The 19118-nt window shown below is 33.1% G+C and overlaps 1 protein-coding gene across 2 annotated transcripts in view; it reads left to right on the top strand.

The window, feature by feature from the left end:
* LOC148943982 (uncharacterized) overlaps positions 1-19118 on the top strand; it is a 254608-nt gene that overhangs the window by 194959 nt on the left and 40531 nt on the right. For both annotated transcript variants that reach the window (XM_089101051.1, XM_089101050.1), the window contains exon 9: positions 1882-2142. In XM_089101051.1, coding sequence (XP_088957177.1) covers positions 1882-2142 — 261 coding nt within the window. The remainder of the gene's footprint in view (positions 1-1881; positions 2143-19118) is intronic.

Here is a 19118-nt window from a genome sequence, read left to right as displayed (position 1 = left end):
AACAAAATTGAAGAAAAAGAATATGCGACTTCAAGATATGTGACAATGAGGAGCAAAACGAATAAAAAATTCAATCAAAGAAAAAGGAAGGGGTTTTACGCAGTAGCAAAATACCTAGAGGACAAAAATGTCTATTAACGATTGATCAAAATATACAAACTGAACCATCAAATGAGCCAAAATCAAAAGGACGACTTAAAAATTTAAATTCACGGATGAAAGTGAAGAAAATAGACCATCAAATGTGACTAGATCAATCCGAGACGCTAAGGTAAAGGGCATTGAGTAAATGTCCGTAGTAACAATTAACAAAAATGAAGAAAAAACAAAAATGGGATTTTTAAACGAAAATATCGTTTAAAAGAAAACTTTTAAAACGATAATTACAACGAGTAAAATAAAATTGAAGAACAAAGAAATATGCAACTAAAATATAAGCGGAGCCAAGAATTACAACATAGCAAAAACGAAAGTGAACAACAAGAAAATACTCTGTTACAGGACTTGCAACAACAAGGATAGAACGAATCAAAAATGAAGAACAAAGTAATATATGGTTTGAAGATACGCGACAGAGAGGACAATAGAACATTTTATTGGAAGATAAGTGGTAGTGAGAATTACAAGCAACAGCGATAATAATCACGTGTAAAAATGAAAGGGAAGAACAAAGAATTGAGCAGTTCACAGAAAAGCAACATAAGTATCAGAACATACCAAAATTCAAGTGAAGAACAAAGAATTTTGCTCCACGAAGACAAGCGACAGCAAGAATAAGAACGAATCACAAATGACAGTGAAGTAGAAGGAAATACTACATTAGAATTACAACGTCATTGCTATTTTCAACGCCAACAAACTACGCCGCAAAACCTAGTAAAAACTTTGTAATATATAGGAAACTAAGTAAGCGTTAATTAACAGTCATTGGGACACTTCAAGGTTGTGTGTATTCACCATGGAGTCATCCATTTTCTCAAGAAAAGATTAGCCAACAAAGGTGACTCATTTGAAGGTTGCAGCTTGCTTGGTCAAATTACACTGCCACCTCAAATTAAAAATGTATTGGTTTCGTCTATTACAGTACTCATCTTGCTCTCTAAAGAGTTCCACACAAAAAACCTGAACTCTTGTTTTGCTTTAGCTTATTCAGGTTGAGGGATAATCAAACCATCAATAGTATTGATGTTTTCAGCTTCAAAGTGGTTGGAAAAATTTATCACCGAATTGATTTAGTGGCATATTCTTCACAAACCCCTGAAGCTTATTTTGAACCACCTTCATATAGCCAAATGTAATTCTTTAGACCCGTTAAATCTGTTGAAGAATGCCTTGCACATCCTTTAAATTAATGAATCTCTCGTAACCTAATTGACCTCTTAGAAGAAATAATGTGAGACCCAAGCAACTATGCAGAAGGTCACATGAAAATGCAAGAAGTCTAAGATGATGTAAACCAACTTGCTGATTCACTTGGACAACAGTCTTGAATAGAATAAAAGAAAAAATGAGAACCCGTATATAAAACCCTGTCGCGTAGCCGTGCTAGGGACTGGTGGTGAAGCCACCAGTATCATTTTATTACGTATAGATATATATATTGCAGTTCTCAAAATAGAGTTTTAGGCCCTCACTAATCTATATAATGTCCAGTATATCACATAACACTCTTTTTCTAAAATAAAATCTAATATTTCACGAAACACTGATAATCAGAAAAGCAGCCAGTTTGCTTCACGCTGCATGTATTAATAAATTCAAATAAATTTTATCTACTTAATTTTGTTTTATTGTAATGTCTATTTCCATGCTGAATGAATCTCTTCAGATATCTTTGAAAATTTCAGTGATTTACTTTATTTAACTGGAATAATTTTCTAGGGTGAATCAGGAAGAAATGTAGAGCCTGGTCCGACGCAATCTCCTGGTCCAGGTCCTGGTCCAAGTCCGCGACCACCGGGACCTCAACGAGGTCCAGGTCCTGGTCCAGGTTCGGGACCACCTGGACCTCAACGAAGTCCTGGTGGACCACCTGGTTCCCCTGGTGAAAGAGGTCAAGTGGGATTGATGGAAGATGCTGGTAAATTTAGGGTTTCTGGTTCAAATGGTGACCAAAGTCATGCTGATCCAATGTGTATGGCGGTAAGTTAAGCATTTGTATCTTAAGAGTAAAAATTTGCTATTTATAAGGACGAAAGAAGAAATCAAAACAAAAGGAAAAATGTTTATAACAAAACCACCATGCAAGATGCACTACGATGAATCAGAAATGTCTCTAAACTACATTTTGTTACTACGAACTGTTTTGTATTACCAAAGGAAGAAAAGCTGTCCAAACTATGGATCTATTAGTTGCACAGCATTACCATCACTTATTCCTTATCTTAGCAACTTAGGCTTCACAATACTAATGTTTGAGCATATCTTGCAACATAAACACTTAAAAGTCTAAAAATTCATTCGTTTTGGTCACGTTGTCACCTGCGATGCTCAAATCATCAACTTAATAACTAAAACCAATGTCAATAAATAAATTAAACTCAAAACAAACAGAAATGACAGTAAATAGCAATTTAAATTCAAAACGAGCAGAAATTAACATGAGTAGGGCTTATAACCCCCTCGCTTTCTCAAGATCAGAATATAGTTTGCGCTTTGCTGAAAACAAAATCAATTTTTAGATTTTAACTTTTTTCCTTTCATAAATGAAAAATTATCAAAAATTTAAGGTATAAATATCAGCATATATAATTAAACTAACTATCCTTGGTTATTTTCTTTTATTTTCTTTTTCAGTAAAGCAAAAATTATATTCTGGTCTTGAGAACGCATGCAGGTAGTAGAATGCTAATAAATAATTATCATTTCTTAAACCAAATTGGCTTGACATCACACAAAGAAAGAAATAACAAATTATATTCAAGAAATATACAAATTTAAGAAATAATTTTTTTTTTAAATAAACAAATTTAAGAAATTATCTTAGTCATGCTTATGGGGAGCATTCTACCAATGTTGTTACTACATTCCTATTTCTTGTGAGAAAAAAAGCTAATTTGATTAATCAACAGTATTTTCTTCATAATTGTAAAATGAACCGTATTTTATGCAAGTCAATGCAACCTTCACTTCACTTAAACACACGTAACGAACTGCAATTTACAGAACTTATAGGGTTTGGTATTTTAAATCATGTTATTATCGATTGCAAAAGCAAGCGGTACCGGTTAAATCAGGATATTTTCGGGCTAGAGCGGGAAATACTATGTACGCTTTCTTATGCTGATTTTCATCAAATTAAGGCTATTGCTGAAAATTCTTTTCAGCATGATTTCAGGATTTCTAGACAAAGACTTTCTGATAAATTACACCGTTTAAAATGGGAAAAACTCTCTAATAATCCACCTTTTGTCCCAAAAGCGTATCCTGGTCCTGCTGTGGTAAATCTCAGCTCCTTGCCCCTTACAACAGAGCAAAATCAGATTCTGTCGAAAGGATTGAAATTTTCGATAGCCCCTTCGAAAATACCTTATAATAAAATTATCGCGAGCACAGAGGGGACAATTCATGACTCTCGGGCGGAGATTGGAGAGATTGCTGAGGTTAGAGCATAATTTGTTGAAACTTTGATGGATTCGACTTCTGTTAATAATCCAAATTTAAAATTTGTTTGTAAAAATGAACACTTGGTCTTACACGCAATAGATAAAGCTCATTCCAGGATTATTGCGAAAGCCGAAAAGGCAATACTGTTGTTGTATTAGATTCAGATGATTACGACAAAAAATTATGAGAAATTTTAAATGATTCTAACGTATATGAAAAATTAGCTACCAATCCCACAGAAAAATTTGTCCAGGAAGTCCGAAAAGAGCTTTCTTATCTAAAAGCAAAAGGTGAAATCACAGATCAAATGTACGAAAGGTTTTACACTCGCGGGCACACGTCCCCTCGCTTTTATGGTCTTCCTAAAGTTCATAAGCCCGGTAATCCACTTCGACCCATTGTTTCTTCTTTTAATTTTCTTACAGCAAAAATAGGGAAATTCTTATCAGTTGTATTTTGCCCACTAATTGAGGCTCAAAAATCCTATATTAAAAATTCCGCTGGTTTCGTTTCCAAGGTAAAGCAAGTTTTGGTTAAACCAAGTACAGGAATTGGCAGTTTTGATGTAGGTTCAATTTATACCAATTGCAATCCTCAAAAGGCTAAACGGATTTTGAAGCATAAATTTATTTCTAACCCATCTATATCAGAAAAATCGACTGTTTTGAATCAGACATTTCTTTTGCTTACAGCACTTTGTAGCAGAACTTCTTTTTACTTCCATTATAGAGGCATTTTTTACAGACAGAAATATGGGCTTTCTATGGTTGCCCCCCTTTCTCCAATACAGGCTGATATCTTCATGGAACACCTTGAAGAAAGGGCTATTTTGCCAAGTTTTTGTAAACCTGAATTTTGGGTTCGTTTTAAAGATGATATTTTTTATTTTTGGGAGCATGGTGACGAGTCTCTGGGTTCTTTTTTTCACTTGCTTAACTCGGATCCAAAACTTAAATTTACTCAGGAATCAGAGGTAGAGAGGCGTCTTCCTTTCTTAAATGTTCTGGTGCACCAAAATGATACATGTTTCGAGTTTGGTGTCTTTAGAAAACCCACACATAATGACCGTTACTTAAATTATTTCTCTAATCATTCTCCTGCTGTGAAAAGAGGAGTCGTCACTTCTCTAATTGATAGAGCATTGAAAGTTTGTTTAACACGCTTCTTGGTAGTTCAAACGCTTGGGAAGTTTTCTAAATTCTGGGAAGGATCTAACTTCATTGGGGCAACAAAGTGGGGTTTATCAGACCCCATGTGCTTGTGGAAGCTCATATGTGGGACGTACTAACCAGAGTTTGGAAATGAGATTATTACAACACAAAGATTCTATTTCTTCGGCTTTAAAGCAAGATTCTAAGTCTGAAGATTTTACTTCAGCCCTTTCAGAACATATGTTGTGAAGTGTTATTTATGGTATTTGGGGGTTGTAGTTGTAGATGCCTTTATTCTCCCTTTATAGGGGAGATAAAATCTGGCCCTAAGGTAATTAAACTTTGGTAGCGTGCCTTAGGCTATGACCGAACTAATGAGGCGTACCGACTGAGTATGTTCGAGAGGCTAAAAATAGATCGTAGAGAGCTCGTCTAAAATACAATACTTTTATTCATTTACCATATAATATAATCGGATATATTCTTTTTACTGGGACTGGCTGTCCCAAGTAGACCACAAGTCTTAATAAAACAACAATAATATACAAATAGATACTTAGACACTTACAATGATAAGACAAAGTCCCAAAGTATTTCTAAAACAACGGACCAGAAGTCAGTCCGGCATAAAAATTAGTATAAGATTTTCCCTTCCGATAAAATGTATCTTATACATTTTTATCATCCACACCTTCCCACGTAAATGCTTGGAAGTGGTAATTTCTCAATTTCCCGTTAAACAGAGCTTAGCAGGATATTTTCCTTATCTTAATAAAAAAGTAGTATTTCAAAACTCCATATTTGCGTCTTATGTAATTTTAAAATATTAATAATTAACTAAATCGGAAGGCTTTACCACAATACTCCCTATTTAAAGAAGAATGTTCCCAATTCTCAATATGTTACTTTTAAAACAAGTTAATTTCGTCTCAAGATTTTATGTTCACATCTTTTGATCATTACGTGAATCTACCCTCAATGTGTATCCTTAGGGTCATGTTTCTGGTCCAATATAGGCCATGTTCTTTCCTGTCGAAGGATTTCAATTTGAAATTTATCCTTGTTTCTCTTTTTCTCTGTCTCTAGGACTGACAATTTCTCTTTTACCCTCTTCATGTGCATCGTCTGTTTTACTTGACCCCAAGCGGCTTATACATAATATTAGTGCTTTTTCTTGAATTAGATGTATATTACAAAGGTCCTGTGCATTTTTTTGAATTTAAATTTGATTCACAGCAATAACTTAATTTATATGTGTGATGTGGTTGATATACCGTTTATTTTTTTGTTTTAGAAATGACTTGGTTAGTCAATATATAACAATTTTTTTCGTAACCACAGATTTCTTTAAACACAACACTTTACATTTTCTTCACATTTTACATTAACTTAATGAATTTTTAGGCTATAAGCCATTTGCTTATACATCTTAAGCATTGAAAATTACGGATTTAAATTCGCTTGTCAGTCAATAAATTGGTAGTAAATTCTCACTTATTATTGGATTCTGTTGACGTTGATTTCGGACAAGGTAAATATATCAGTCCTGGATAGAAAGATTATCTTAGGAGATGCTAACTACAAGCTCTTGCAATGTACCAGAAATTGGTTGATATTAGCATCATACATGAACCAAAATTGGATGAAGTTGCATCCAAATTTGGTTGGTATCGGCAAAAATTAACCAAAAATATGTTGTAAAAAAAAAAACTAGGTCTGTGATCTAAAGAAAAAAATTTATATCAGCATACAAACAAAGCATTAACGTTTGTATATATAAGGAAAAAAATTACACAGTAAAATATACAAATAATTTTTTTTGTTAAGTAAGAGGCTAATTATTTTCTTACTCGTTTTCTAAACACAGTGTGCCGCTACAATAGAAACCTTCCATTTCTGGTTTATTTTATTTGTATTTATATTCTTTATATATCAAAACTAGCATTAATTATTAAACACTTAAAATACCATATTAAACAATCATATTACTAAAGCATTAATACAGAATATTTTTTTAACAATACCGCTGTTTTATCATTTGACCATAAGTAACAAAACTTGAAAAGAACGACTACCCCATAAACATTGGTTAAAATTTTTAAAAGTTACTTTAAGATATATGTAGTAATATAACCACACAAGAAGCATTTTTTTTTCAAGTAGATTTATCACAAAGCAAAACTAAAATTTTGTATAACTCTCTTTTTCTAAAACAGAACACTCAAAATACCAATTTAATATATTTATATATATAGTTTATAGTTCATACTGACATGAGTTATGTTGATGCATAACTTAATTGTTTAAAAACAGACAATAACTATGTAATCTTACAATTTATTTAAATACTGCAATGTTTGTTCTTTGTACAAATTTTAAATCACTCCAGCAATATTTTTAATCTTATAAGTCTTAAACTCCAATTACAATATTTGCACCATTTGTTTCCAACTCTAAGAAATGGATTTACACACTATAACCGAGAACTGTGATTGGCTGTTATTTAAAGGCTTAGCAACAGTTCTTACAATACGACTGTTATTAAAATATAAACATTTACAATTTTATACGATGCAAATTCCATATTTATTAAAGGTTTGCAAAATACATTTATAACTGTATATTTCGTCAATAACATTTGTTCAGCTTACTCTATGTCGGTTCGTTTATACCAAAACTTGAGCATTTTTTTTTTTTGAATTTCCGGTCATTGAGACAGTTTAATAGAGTATTCGACTGTCATCTCTTTTTTTCCAGTTTTAATGTCCTTTTGGGACAAGGCTTAGCTTACAGCTTAGATTTGATAAGCTCAGAATTTAGCTATTTGCCTTTTTACCTGTTTTGGCACTACCAATTGACTTGTGCCCGTACCCTGAAGGTTTGCTTACCCGGGCTGCCTTCTGGTAGCTCTATAACGTTTCCAAGTTCTCTTGTCATCAGCTACAGCTAAAAAGACTATTATGAACCTGCACACAAAATAGTTCTGCACACAATAATCAAATTCTTAAGGCTATTATGTGCCTTACTTTCAATTTATGTCATGCTAGTCATTTTTCTGAAAACGACTTCCACATATGAGAGCCAAATTTCTTTTCTTGACTACTTTGAGCATTTGTCCAATATTTCTATCAATCTCGGCCGGCGATTACCAATGTAACGGTGGCTCCGTAGTATTAATGCTACTTATTTGTACTTATTTAGTACAATTTTCATACTAGTTCGTTCGGCAAGTTCAATAAGTGCGTATAACAGAGTTTAACTGAATTCATTTAGTTTATTTGCTTCTAGTTTCGTCTGACTTTGTTTTGAACTTGAACCCTTCTTTTTTTTTCCGATATTTCAATGGAGCCTTAGGGTTTTTTTCAAGTCTTTTCCCGCTTTTTCTGTAAAATATGTCCTTTTTTTTAAGCCTATATTTATATATTCCAAGTTCTTTTTCAATAACCTTAACATGTTTTTATGCTGATTGCCCTTTATGATCAAATTCATTATCTCCATAGTTCTAAGAAGTGGGGGTGGGTTGTCTAATTTTTGCAACCTGTATTTTTTTGAAATTATTCAAATTTTTTTTTTAAGTTTTTGTGTTAGAAAAGTACTGAAGTTTTTCAGCTAATTTATTTTTTTTGAACACTTTTAATTAAGTTTTGCCTTGCATTTGCTAGTTCTCATTTCTTCCTTAAAATGCAATTTTTACGATATATTGGTTGCCAATTTTATCCTAGATTTAATTACTATTTTATTTGCCAAAGGAAAGGAGAGGCAATAATTCTTTGCAAGGTTAAATAGCTTTGAATGCGTTGTTCCGTATCTGCGGTTTACTGATAAGCTTGAATTTGGGAGAATTACAAGAATGAATTCAGTTCATTACTGCGAGTTTTTTCTGTTGTGAAAGGTTATATTTTATTTTCAAATAAAAAGTGGATACGTTTAGTTTCTGTTAGGGTTCGACAGCTTGGGATTTCGATGTTTGGGTTGGCACAGGTAAAAACCAATTAATTAAACTAGGGATCTCCTGTGCAAATTCGTTTTCTCAGATCCAATACATCGCTAGAGTTAAAATTATTATCTTGAACAATGAACTATGGTTTGCTTGTGACGATGGGGTTAATTTTTGGCTGATTTTTAATGGATTTTGTCGTTGGCTTTTACCCCTGGTAAATTTTTCGGTTATAATTTATTTTTATATTACTTTTCGTTTCTTTTACCTAGCACCTTTTTTTGCTTTCTGAGCTTATTTAAAATTTCACTTAAAACTTTATAGTGCTTCTTTAAAATTTGTTTTTTTTTCTTTTCATTTGTAACTAATAAAAAAAAATTCATCTTAGACTATAACTAATTATAATAAGATTACAGCTAGCTTGTACATGTTCGGATTCATGTAAACTCTCGCTGTATTTTCCTATTATTATTATTTTTTTTAAATTTCTTCAAAACAATTTTTTTTTCTAAATTCGACTAAAAGTGTCACCTCAAAGAGTCAAAGGTCAGTAGATGCATTGAATGTACTTAACAACGAGAGGCCAGCCGTGATTGAGCTCAACTCCAAATTTGCTAGCTTCCAATGACCCTATTTCAGTAGACTAACCTCCTTCGTTTTTTTTTTAAATTATCCCCCCGAAAGAAAAAAAATAATGTTTTTCAATATACATATCAAAAGAATCGCATTTTTATGCTGATTCTCAATATGTATAATTTAATTAGGTTTACTACACCCATTTAAAAGTTACGTGGCCTTACTTATTTTCTTTTTCTTTGAAACGAAGCCTAATTCGTTTTGTCAATCTTGACATTTCACCGCTCGCGAAGTCTTATTTCGTATTGGAAACAAAATTTGTTGCAGGAACCTACGATGTCACTTCCGATCGGAAATAATAATTTGGCGTTGGAATATGACGTTCATAATTTTTACTGGGGATATATATTTGAAAGAAAACTTGATGTCATCTTGTACCAATTACAAAAGAAAATATAGATATTTCTTTAGTGGCTTTTATACTCGTTTGATTTTTATTTAATATTTTTTTTTATTGTTTTATTGAAATATTAATCTGCTGTGGGCTGCACTTGTTCTGTCTTTCTTCGTTTCCTGGTCCGAGTTTTGTACTCCGAATTTTTGCTTTTCTTCTTAATAATATTGGCAAGTTTTTCCGAGGTTTCTATAGTGTGGCTTACAAAGCTCTGAGTCCGAGTGCTGTTTTGTTGCTTCGTCAAAGATCTTCAATCTTTGTTTCTCTTGATGTTTGGCCTTTTTCATAAGTGTTTTAGCAACTTGTGTGGCTGACAAAGGAACTTCCTGCTGCCCCTTTGGTTTCTTTACTGTTTTCTATAATTTTTCTCTCAAAGAAGGTTTTCTTGACGATGGCCCAGGTTTAGCTATATCGATTTTTGTCGATGAAATTTCGGTGTCACATTCTGTTAGCTCGCGTTTGGTAGATGGCGTTTGTTCCAAAAGCCATTTTTGCGCTAGGACTGTAGGTGAGTCTAGCGTATTAAAATCAGATAATTCTTTGGTTTCTTTTAATTTTTCTTCCTCTTTGGATCTAACCTCTGGTTTATTATGCCTTACACCAGCAGGTTGTGTTTGAGGCTCTTTTATGTCACTTTCAGTGCCAGTATACGATGAATATTGAACTTTTCTTCTTTTTTTCTCTTGTTTGTTGTTGAAAGCTTGCAGCCAAGTCTGGGCTAAATATTCCTTCCTCTTCTCCCAACTGTTGTGGTCTTTAAAAAGGTCATAAAATTCATATGGTCTTCTGATATATACTGGTGAGATTGTGTCTTCCATTTCTTCTTCTGAAAGTATAGGCTCTGTTTTCCACGGTTTTGAAAAATATCCCTTTTTCATTCTATTATGGTGTATTACTTCTTCCTTTTCCTTATGCTGATGTTTTAGAACATATGTTAAGATATTTGGTAGAATTTTTGTAATCCTATAAGGTCTGTCCCATTTCGGTTTTAACTTTTTTGTTCCTTCCAGATTCGTTTTGTGAACATAAACCAAATCTCCTAGACAGTAAGTCGTTTTATTTTTGCTTTTTCTGTGTTATTTTTCTTTTTGTTCTGTTTTCGCATCTTCCAGATTATTTTTAGCTTGTTCCATTGCTTTTTTCATTCGCATTACCATCTCTTACTTGTATTGGTCTAAGTTGTAATATATTCTGTCATTTTGTATTTCATCTAAATAAATTCTGGGATCTCTTATGTGTTGCAAAAAAAGGCGTTTCTTATAAGGTACGTGAAAAAGCCGTATTTATTGCAAAGACTACAAATGGTAAATGTTCATCCCAATTTTCATTTTCCTCTCTTGCATGTATTCCCAGCATGTAAGCTAATTCCCTATGCTTAGGTTCAACTTTCCCATTAGCTGCTGCAAGGTAAGACGAGGTAAACCATCGTCTAACCCCCAGATAGTCTGTAATTTTGTCTAATAATTTGACTCTAAAACATGGCCCATTGTCGCTAAGTAAAACTCTAGGGAAAACCCCGTGTTCCAAAAATAGGCGATTGACCAAAACTTTCGCAATGGTTTTTGTCTTTTCATCTTTAATTGGAAAAGAGTATAAATATGAATTAAAATGGTCTACTATGGTGAGTACACACCTGTTTCCTTTCCTGGAAACTGGTAAACCTCCCCCGGATCCCCAAACGTCTATTGACATTATATACCCCACCCCTGAAGGGGTGGGGTATTGACCTAATTCAGCCCTAGGGGTCTTTGGTGGCGACTTTTGTTTGGCGCACTCTTGGCAGCTTTGTATAAAAGCTTTTACTTTTGACTACATTTTTGGAAAATAAAAATTTCCTTTCAGTCTCCACATAGTTTGTGCTTCTCCCATGTGATAGCCCATTGTTTCATTTGGTATCTGCATAACTTCTTCTTCCAGACATTTTGGAATCCCTGGATCAGTTTTTAAGTAATTTTTTCTATATTCTTGCGATGGCCGATTGTATCTTACAAGAATATTTTTACTTTCGTCCATATCAAAATTATCCAGGTCCTTTTAAAAATTTTTAAAGTGCTCTGGCAGTTCCGTTCCTTTTGATAAAAAGGATTTCATTGCTAAACAAAATCGTCTTTATTTTGATGCTTTGAAATATTTTCATTAGACAATATTTCTACCCCTTCCAGTTCGTTCTGGATGGTTGCTATCACATTTTCTTTCTTATCTGGATTTCGAGATAAATAGTCTGGTAAAATATTTGTACGGCCCTTTATATATATTGGAGTATATGAATATGCTTGCAGACGCAGTATCCACCGTGTCAGCCGGGCTGAAGTATTTTGCATCGTATGTAGCCAAACTAATAATTTTCGGTCTACCCTTAAAATAAATTTTTTTCCAAGTAAAAATTGTCGAAAATATTCTGTAAATACTATAACTGCTTAACACTCCCTTTCAACTGTCGAGTATTTTTTTTCTGCTTCCGTCAGGGACATACTGGCGTATTGAACTATTGATTCTACTTCTTCGGAATTAATGTTCGATAATATGGCCCCTATAACGTACCCCGAGGCATCTGTTTATAAACAGAAGTCTTGTGACAAATCTGGAAGTTTTTGTATTGGTGCCAGTAATAATTGTCTTTTTAGTTCAGTTAGCGCTTGTTTTGCGTCCTCTGGACATTCGAATTTACCTGATTTCTTTAAAAGGTTCGTCAAAGGTTGTGCTATTGTGGCATAATTTTTAATATATCGTCTGAAATAGCTTAATAGCCCACAAACTGATCTGCAGCTTTTGTGATCTTTAGGAGGCTGTAAATTTTCTATGACTGTAAATTTTTCTGGATTTGGTGAAATAGTTCCTTGGTTTATCAGGTGTCCAAGAAATATTTTGGTACCTAATTTTGGTACCACTATTTTTAACTTTTCTGGTTTTAATTTTAAGCCTGCTTTTTCAAACTTTTGTAGTATTTTTCTAAGTCCGACCAAGTGGTCTACCAAGTTTTCATTAAACAGAATTACATCATCTAAATAAGCCAAGGTATCTTTTTTTTCCAGGTTCGTTATCTTTTAACACCAAATTCATTAGGCGAATAAAACAATTTGGACTAAATGATAAGCCAAATGGCATACATTCAAACGTGAAAGTTCTCCCATCGTCTAAGAATACTGTAACTTTATGCTTAGTTTCTGCATCTAAAGCGATTTGCCAATATCCTGCTATTAAAACAAAACCAGTGTAATATTTTGAGCCCCCTAGGGAGTCTAAAATCGAATCAATTCTCGGTAACTTCATCAAGTCTTTAATCGTGATGGCGTTTAGTGATCTAAAGTCTATACATAGTCTCCAGGTGTTATCTTTTTTTCTGACTATTACTAATGGAAAGCACCAATCACAAATGCTTTCTTTAATTATACCCTGATCTTCCATTTCTTTTATTTGGCTTTCTAGCCATGGCTTTAAATGATAAGGTGTTTTATACGGTGACTTTTTGATTGGAGGGCCCTCTGTTGATATATTATGCGTGATTAAGTGAGTTAATCCATAATCTACTTTGTGTCTTTCAAAAGTCCATTTAAAATCCCAAAGAATATTTTCCACCCTAGTTTTTACGTTTTCCGGTAAATGTTTTAAATCAAATTGTTGCAAAAAATCCGTTTTCGCCATTGCATACTCTTCTTGTGGTTGCAGTTTGAATGAGGATAAATGTTCGTCGCTAGAAGTGAAGTTTACGCTTAATTCTGGATTGTTTAGAGATTTTATTTCTGAATTTGAAATCTTGTCTACTGATCCAAGTTCTACCTGGTTCAGTTTTATTTTATCATTACTTAGATTTGATAGTTTTAAGGATGTTATACCATTTTCAATTTTTATAATTTGATTTTCCACGAAAATCATTGGGTATTCTTTTATGGTGTACCCTTCTATCACGGCATCCATCGTTTTAACTTTTCCATCTTTTTCATTTAATGTAGCTAGAACTTGAGCTGTCGTTCCCCCTTCTATTGTGATTTTTCCGCTTATTTTTAGATTATAATTCGAATTTTCACTTTCTTTATTTGTTGTTACGCAAATGTGCCTATTACTTTCATTTGCCTGGTATATTGTGATTGTATTGGATATGGGTTCCCATACAATCCCATATTTTCTGATGGCATCTACTCCTAGAATACAAGGAAATGGTAGCTTCTTGCATATTATTACTGTTACTGTTATTTCTTTATCCCCTGCACTAAATTTTACTGGGCATTCTCCCAAAATTGTCAGCTTGTGCCCTGTCACTGATGTTAGGGTATTTTGGCATCTGCTTACTCGATTTTTGACACTAGGAGGAAACTTATTAAAAACTTCCTCTCGAATTAATGATTTAAATGTGCCTGTATCTAGTAAACATGGTAAATTTTGAAAACACTCAATTTTAAAACAACGCAGAATTGGTAGATTATTATTATTTGCATTTGTATTACAACATTCTAAACTATATAGGAGTCTTTGTAAGGAAACAGCTCTGTCGACCCTTACAGGCTGGTTTCTCCGTTTAAATGCCCACTGTTTGGTCAAAAATTTCTGGGATTATCCCAGTTTTCTTCAGCGCTCCTACTTTGACCCTGGGTATTGTTAACCGTTTGCCTTCTAGGCCTAAATTTAGAAATATCATTAGGTGTTTGCCAAGTATTATTTGTTCCCTGTCTTCCTAAATTTCTTTCCCCCTGCGTTCTGAATTGGTGTCTTGTCTTGTACGTCTGGCCTTCTATGGGTATTTTATGCCAGCAATCTGCCGCATAGTGATTTGGTTTGCCACAATTATAGCAATTGAATCTTTTCCTAAATTGCTTGGTAATTTGCCCTTCCTAGTGGGGTCTATATCTATTTCTATATATTCTTGACCTGCCACCGTTTGCTCTATAATTTTCCTCAGGAGGAGGAGGTGGGTGTCCATAATACTTGGTATTCCAAGTCATTAAGGATCTAATACCATGGGATTGGTCGTCAAATGGGGAGGGGTCAGTCCATGGTGGGAAGGATTGGCCTTCCTCGTGCCTATTTGGTTCACGATTCGGCTCCTCAAAGTTTATCCTCTTCTGTCCCCTTTCATATTTTTTACGTTCTTGGGCTCCTGTGTTATTTATTGACATCTGATCAAACCTGTTCATAGCCTCGTCAATTTTTACCTCTCTTTCGACTGGTATTATAGCCTGTTCTAAATTTTCAGGTTTCCGCGATAATATTAATCTTAATAACTTTTTTGGTAACCCTTGGGTAAAAGTATGTAGTTGTACTTTCTGTACTGTCTCGTCATTTCCGCCTTTCTCTAATTGTAAACACACGGATCTACAAATTTTATCTGCATATTCCCTGATACTAGTTAAGGTATCGAATGTGACTACCTCTGTTCTTAGCCTCTCTGAGATCATTGTCTCAATGAATCTTGTTTTAAAAGATTCAATTATAGTGCTAATATACTTGGGCTCTTTTTCCTGAATTGCCTCAAAATGTTTAAGGGCGCTTCCCTTTAATCTGGCTGTAACGCATTGCTCTTTGACCTTATCTTCAAACAATTCTGTTAGTTCGTCGAAAATTTTTAATTTTTCGATAAACTCGTCTACATCTGAATTTCCCGCGTATTCTGGTATAATTTTTGCAATTTCAAGTACTAATGATAGGGAAGTCATTTTTTCCTCTGGTAAAGCCATTTTATTTCAATCTACTATTTTTTATATAGCCTTCTCGACCAAGTTTTTCTAGCGATCACCAGTTGTTGTGAAGTATTATTTGTTGCATTTGGGTGTTGTAGTTGTAGATGCCTTTATTCTTCCTTTATAGGGGAGATAAACTCTGGCCCTAAGGAAAATTAACTTTGGTAGCGTGCCTTAGGCTATGACCGAACTAATGAGGCGTACCGACTGAGTATGTTTGAGAGGCTAAAAATAGATCGTAGAGAGGTTGTCTAAAATACAATACTTTTATTCATTTACCATATCATATAATCGGATATAATCTGTCTACTGGGACTGGTTTTCCCAAGTAGACCACAAGTCTTAATAAAACAACAATAATATATAAATAGATACTTAGACACTTACAATGATAAGACAAAGTCCCAAAGTATTTCTAAAACAACGGACCAGAGGTCAGTCCGGCATAAAAATTAGTATAAGATTTTCCCTTCCGATAAAATGTATCTTTTACATTTCTATCAACCACACCTTCCCACGTAAATGCTAGGAAGTGGTAATTTCTCAATTTCCCGTTAAACAGAGCTTAGCAGGATATGTTTCTTATCTTAATAAAAAAGTGGTATTTCAAAACTTCATATTTGCGTCTTATATATTTTTACTAAATTAATAATTAACTAGATTAGAAAGCTTTACCACACACATTTTTAATTATCCAGACCATTTTATTTTGTTCGAGAATGTCTCTTTGATTTCTAGGGATCGGGGTTTAAAGCAAAATTTTCTTGAAACTCTTGAAATAAAGAAAATCTTATTCAAGAATATTGTTTATAACCAGGATACACGTGAATATGGGCTGAACTTTATCTATTATAATTCATCAAAGTCTGAAAGATTAAAGTTCAATTTACCGAACGTTGCTCACCTTTATCCAGATGTTATAGTCACTGAACGCTAATGAACCAAATCCAAGAAGGTCAAAGAGAATAGCTTCCGCCTTTGCTTTGAAAAGAATTAGAGATTTAAACAATATGTAGTGTTATTTGATTTAGTATATAAACTTTTGTTTTAAATTGTTTTATTTTAGTTTTACTACTGATGACGGTCACTGTATATGTGACTGAAATATCTGGTATTTTTTGTGAATTTCTATCACTTTTATCATCACCACTGTCTATTAAAAGGACTGTATACCTATTTGAACTTTTATTTAACGGTTCTTGGATTTAGAGCTCAACCACCTTTTGAGATATTTTATTTGGGAATGGTTATCCAATTATCTTAATAAATTCTGTAATTGCAAAACGCATTAAAAGATTATCAGATAGTTACATAGAAAACACAAATCAAAGAGAAAATTCAGTTTATCTTGGTCTCCCATACGTTAAAGGCGTTTCAGACCCCATTTCAAAAAATCTAAGAAAAAATAATATTTACACTTATTTTAGACACAGAAAAACTGTCAGGTCTCAAATTTATCAAGGTAAAGACCCTATCCCGATAGGTGAAAACTTCGGTGTCTACAGAATTCCTTGTTCGTGTGGTCTTTGGTATATAAGAAAAACTGATCAGCGACCAACAAATAGATTAACTCAACACTCTGGTTCAACTAATAATACACTTAAAAAGTTGAAAAAACTGAAAATTTTGACTCTGCCCTTGCAGAGCACATTTTTGAAAAACCTGACCATACTATTTTGTTTAATCAAGCGAGCCTAATTTTGCATGACAAAGGTATTGTCCAGTACTACAGAGAAACTATTGAAATTTATAAATACCAAAATTAGGTCTAGCTTTAAACAGAGATTCCAGTGATTTAAGAACAAAAGAGTCATATTTCGGTTTTCTCCAAAGAGAAGCCGATACTTTAGTTATCCCTGAAATAAACCTTGAACCACTTTCCCAGTCATATAATCAAACACGTGAACAACCACTTAGGTCTCAAAGTGTGTCTGCAATAAATGCAAAAATTAAAATCCTATATCAGATGACATAGTTCTCCAACTTATTTAATTGCTGGTTCGTTTCGTTTTTGAGTGAATGAATTGTGTTCTTTTCTTTTATTTCTCAGTTGTTCGCTAGTATCCGTCTATGGCAATTCATAATTTTTTTGTATTTTGTACAAATCACGGATATTGGAAATTAACTCGCTTTTATGGTTGTTAGGTATTTGGTTTTAATTCTTGTAATTTTTGGCATTTGTTGAATTTTATTCATCTTTTAAGTTTTTGGTTTTTTCTTTGTTTTTTGGTTCTTTTCACACTGACTTTCCGCGTTTATTTTTTGTTTTTTTCTTCTTCAGCAGTTTCCTTGGATATATTTTTTCGTTTCGCGAGGCGTTTGTTCTCTGGAACTATTCGGTTTGTTGTGTTTTTTCAGTATTTTCATTTTGCCTTTAAAAACTCAATTTTTGCTCATTTTTCTTTTTTTATGAAATAATTATCATGGCACCATACAGATTTAATTATCATGGCACCATACAAAATTAAAACTAACGGCGCTCTACACCTTTTCAAAGAGATTGAATAGCCCCTTACCTGTTAAAGCAATGTCCTTTCGTTGGGCGTAAGGTTTTTTGGAAAGTCATTAAATTAGTTAGTTGTTTTTACACGGATGTGGTTCTTAATGCTGGTTTGTTTTTAGCCGTTGACGCTTTTACTCTGGCCTTGAGTGTAGATTTAAAAAATTTGATTAAGAGTTAATATCTCAGGTCCAAATTGACATTTGACTATCTTGGATTGATTAAAGTTCGAAAAATCTGCTATTATTAAAAATGAGTTGTTTTACACTATTGCAAATTGAAAGAGTTGACAGTATTTATATGAGACGAGGGTCTCTAATGTAGCTGTGAAAATTGCAAAGGATTGTCGGTTAACATTTGAGTGTGATGATATGTTTGGTTATCTTTGAGTAAATTTAAGTTGGAAGAACAATTATGCTTTGCCACTAAAGTGAACATTATACAAATATTCAGACTACAATTTGGATTGAATGCAATCATTAAACACATTTAGGACAATGGATTGGGACATTTTCTCAAAAAATAGTAAAAACGTATATTTTATTTTACTATTGCATTTTCTGACAATAAGAACGTTAAATAATGACTTTTTTTCTGGTTAGATTTTTTAGTTGATTGTTTACTCCTCTCCCTAGGGAGCCAACTGATGATGAGAATGTTCTCAAAAATAGGAGAAAAACTATTTTTTCTATGAGCTAGTTTAGTTTATAATTGATAGTGAGAGTGCCAAGAACAAATAAAATTGGATGGAATTGAGAAAAAAAATCATGCGGAATCTTTTGACTTTGGAAATATGTTTTAATCTAAATGACCAGTTTCAAAATTTATCAGTCCAAAAGAAAATATTCTCTTAAAGAATGCTTGACAATATCATGAGAAACAAAGCCCATCATTGAATTATTGTATTAACCTTTTACGTTGTGGTTCAAATGCATTTACACAATTTATTGACATTCTAATCTAAAAAAATCAAAATTATATTGTGGATTTGCTATTGAATACTACTTAAATATTCCAAATTGATTCAAAAGTCTATCTGATTGATTTTTTCATGAGAATCAATTAAAAAAAACTTTCCGAAAAGAAAGCTTTTCAAAGAAAAGTAAAGGCCATTTTAAAATGAAGCTCAGCATATACAAATAGCTTTTTAAATACAGGCTCAACATAACCAAAAATTACTTTTACAGAATAAGTGAATACCAACACTAAACGAAATTAAATA

Source organism: Artemia sp. Qi Xiang Cuo, chromosome 15 (genome assembly GCF_049724085.1).
Source record: "Artemia sp. Qi Xiang Cuo chromosome 15, ASM4972408v1, whole genome shotgun sequence".
NCBI classification, from domain to species: Eukaryota; Metazoa; Arthropoda; class Branchiopoda; order Anostraca; family Artemiidae; genus Artemia; species Artemia sp. Qi Xiang Cuo.
The sequence above is the reverse complement of the archived record's forward strand: the minus strand, read 5'-3'. Positions and strand labels throughout refer to the sequence as shown.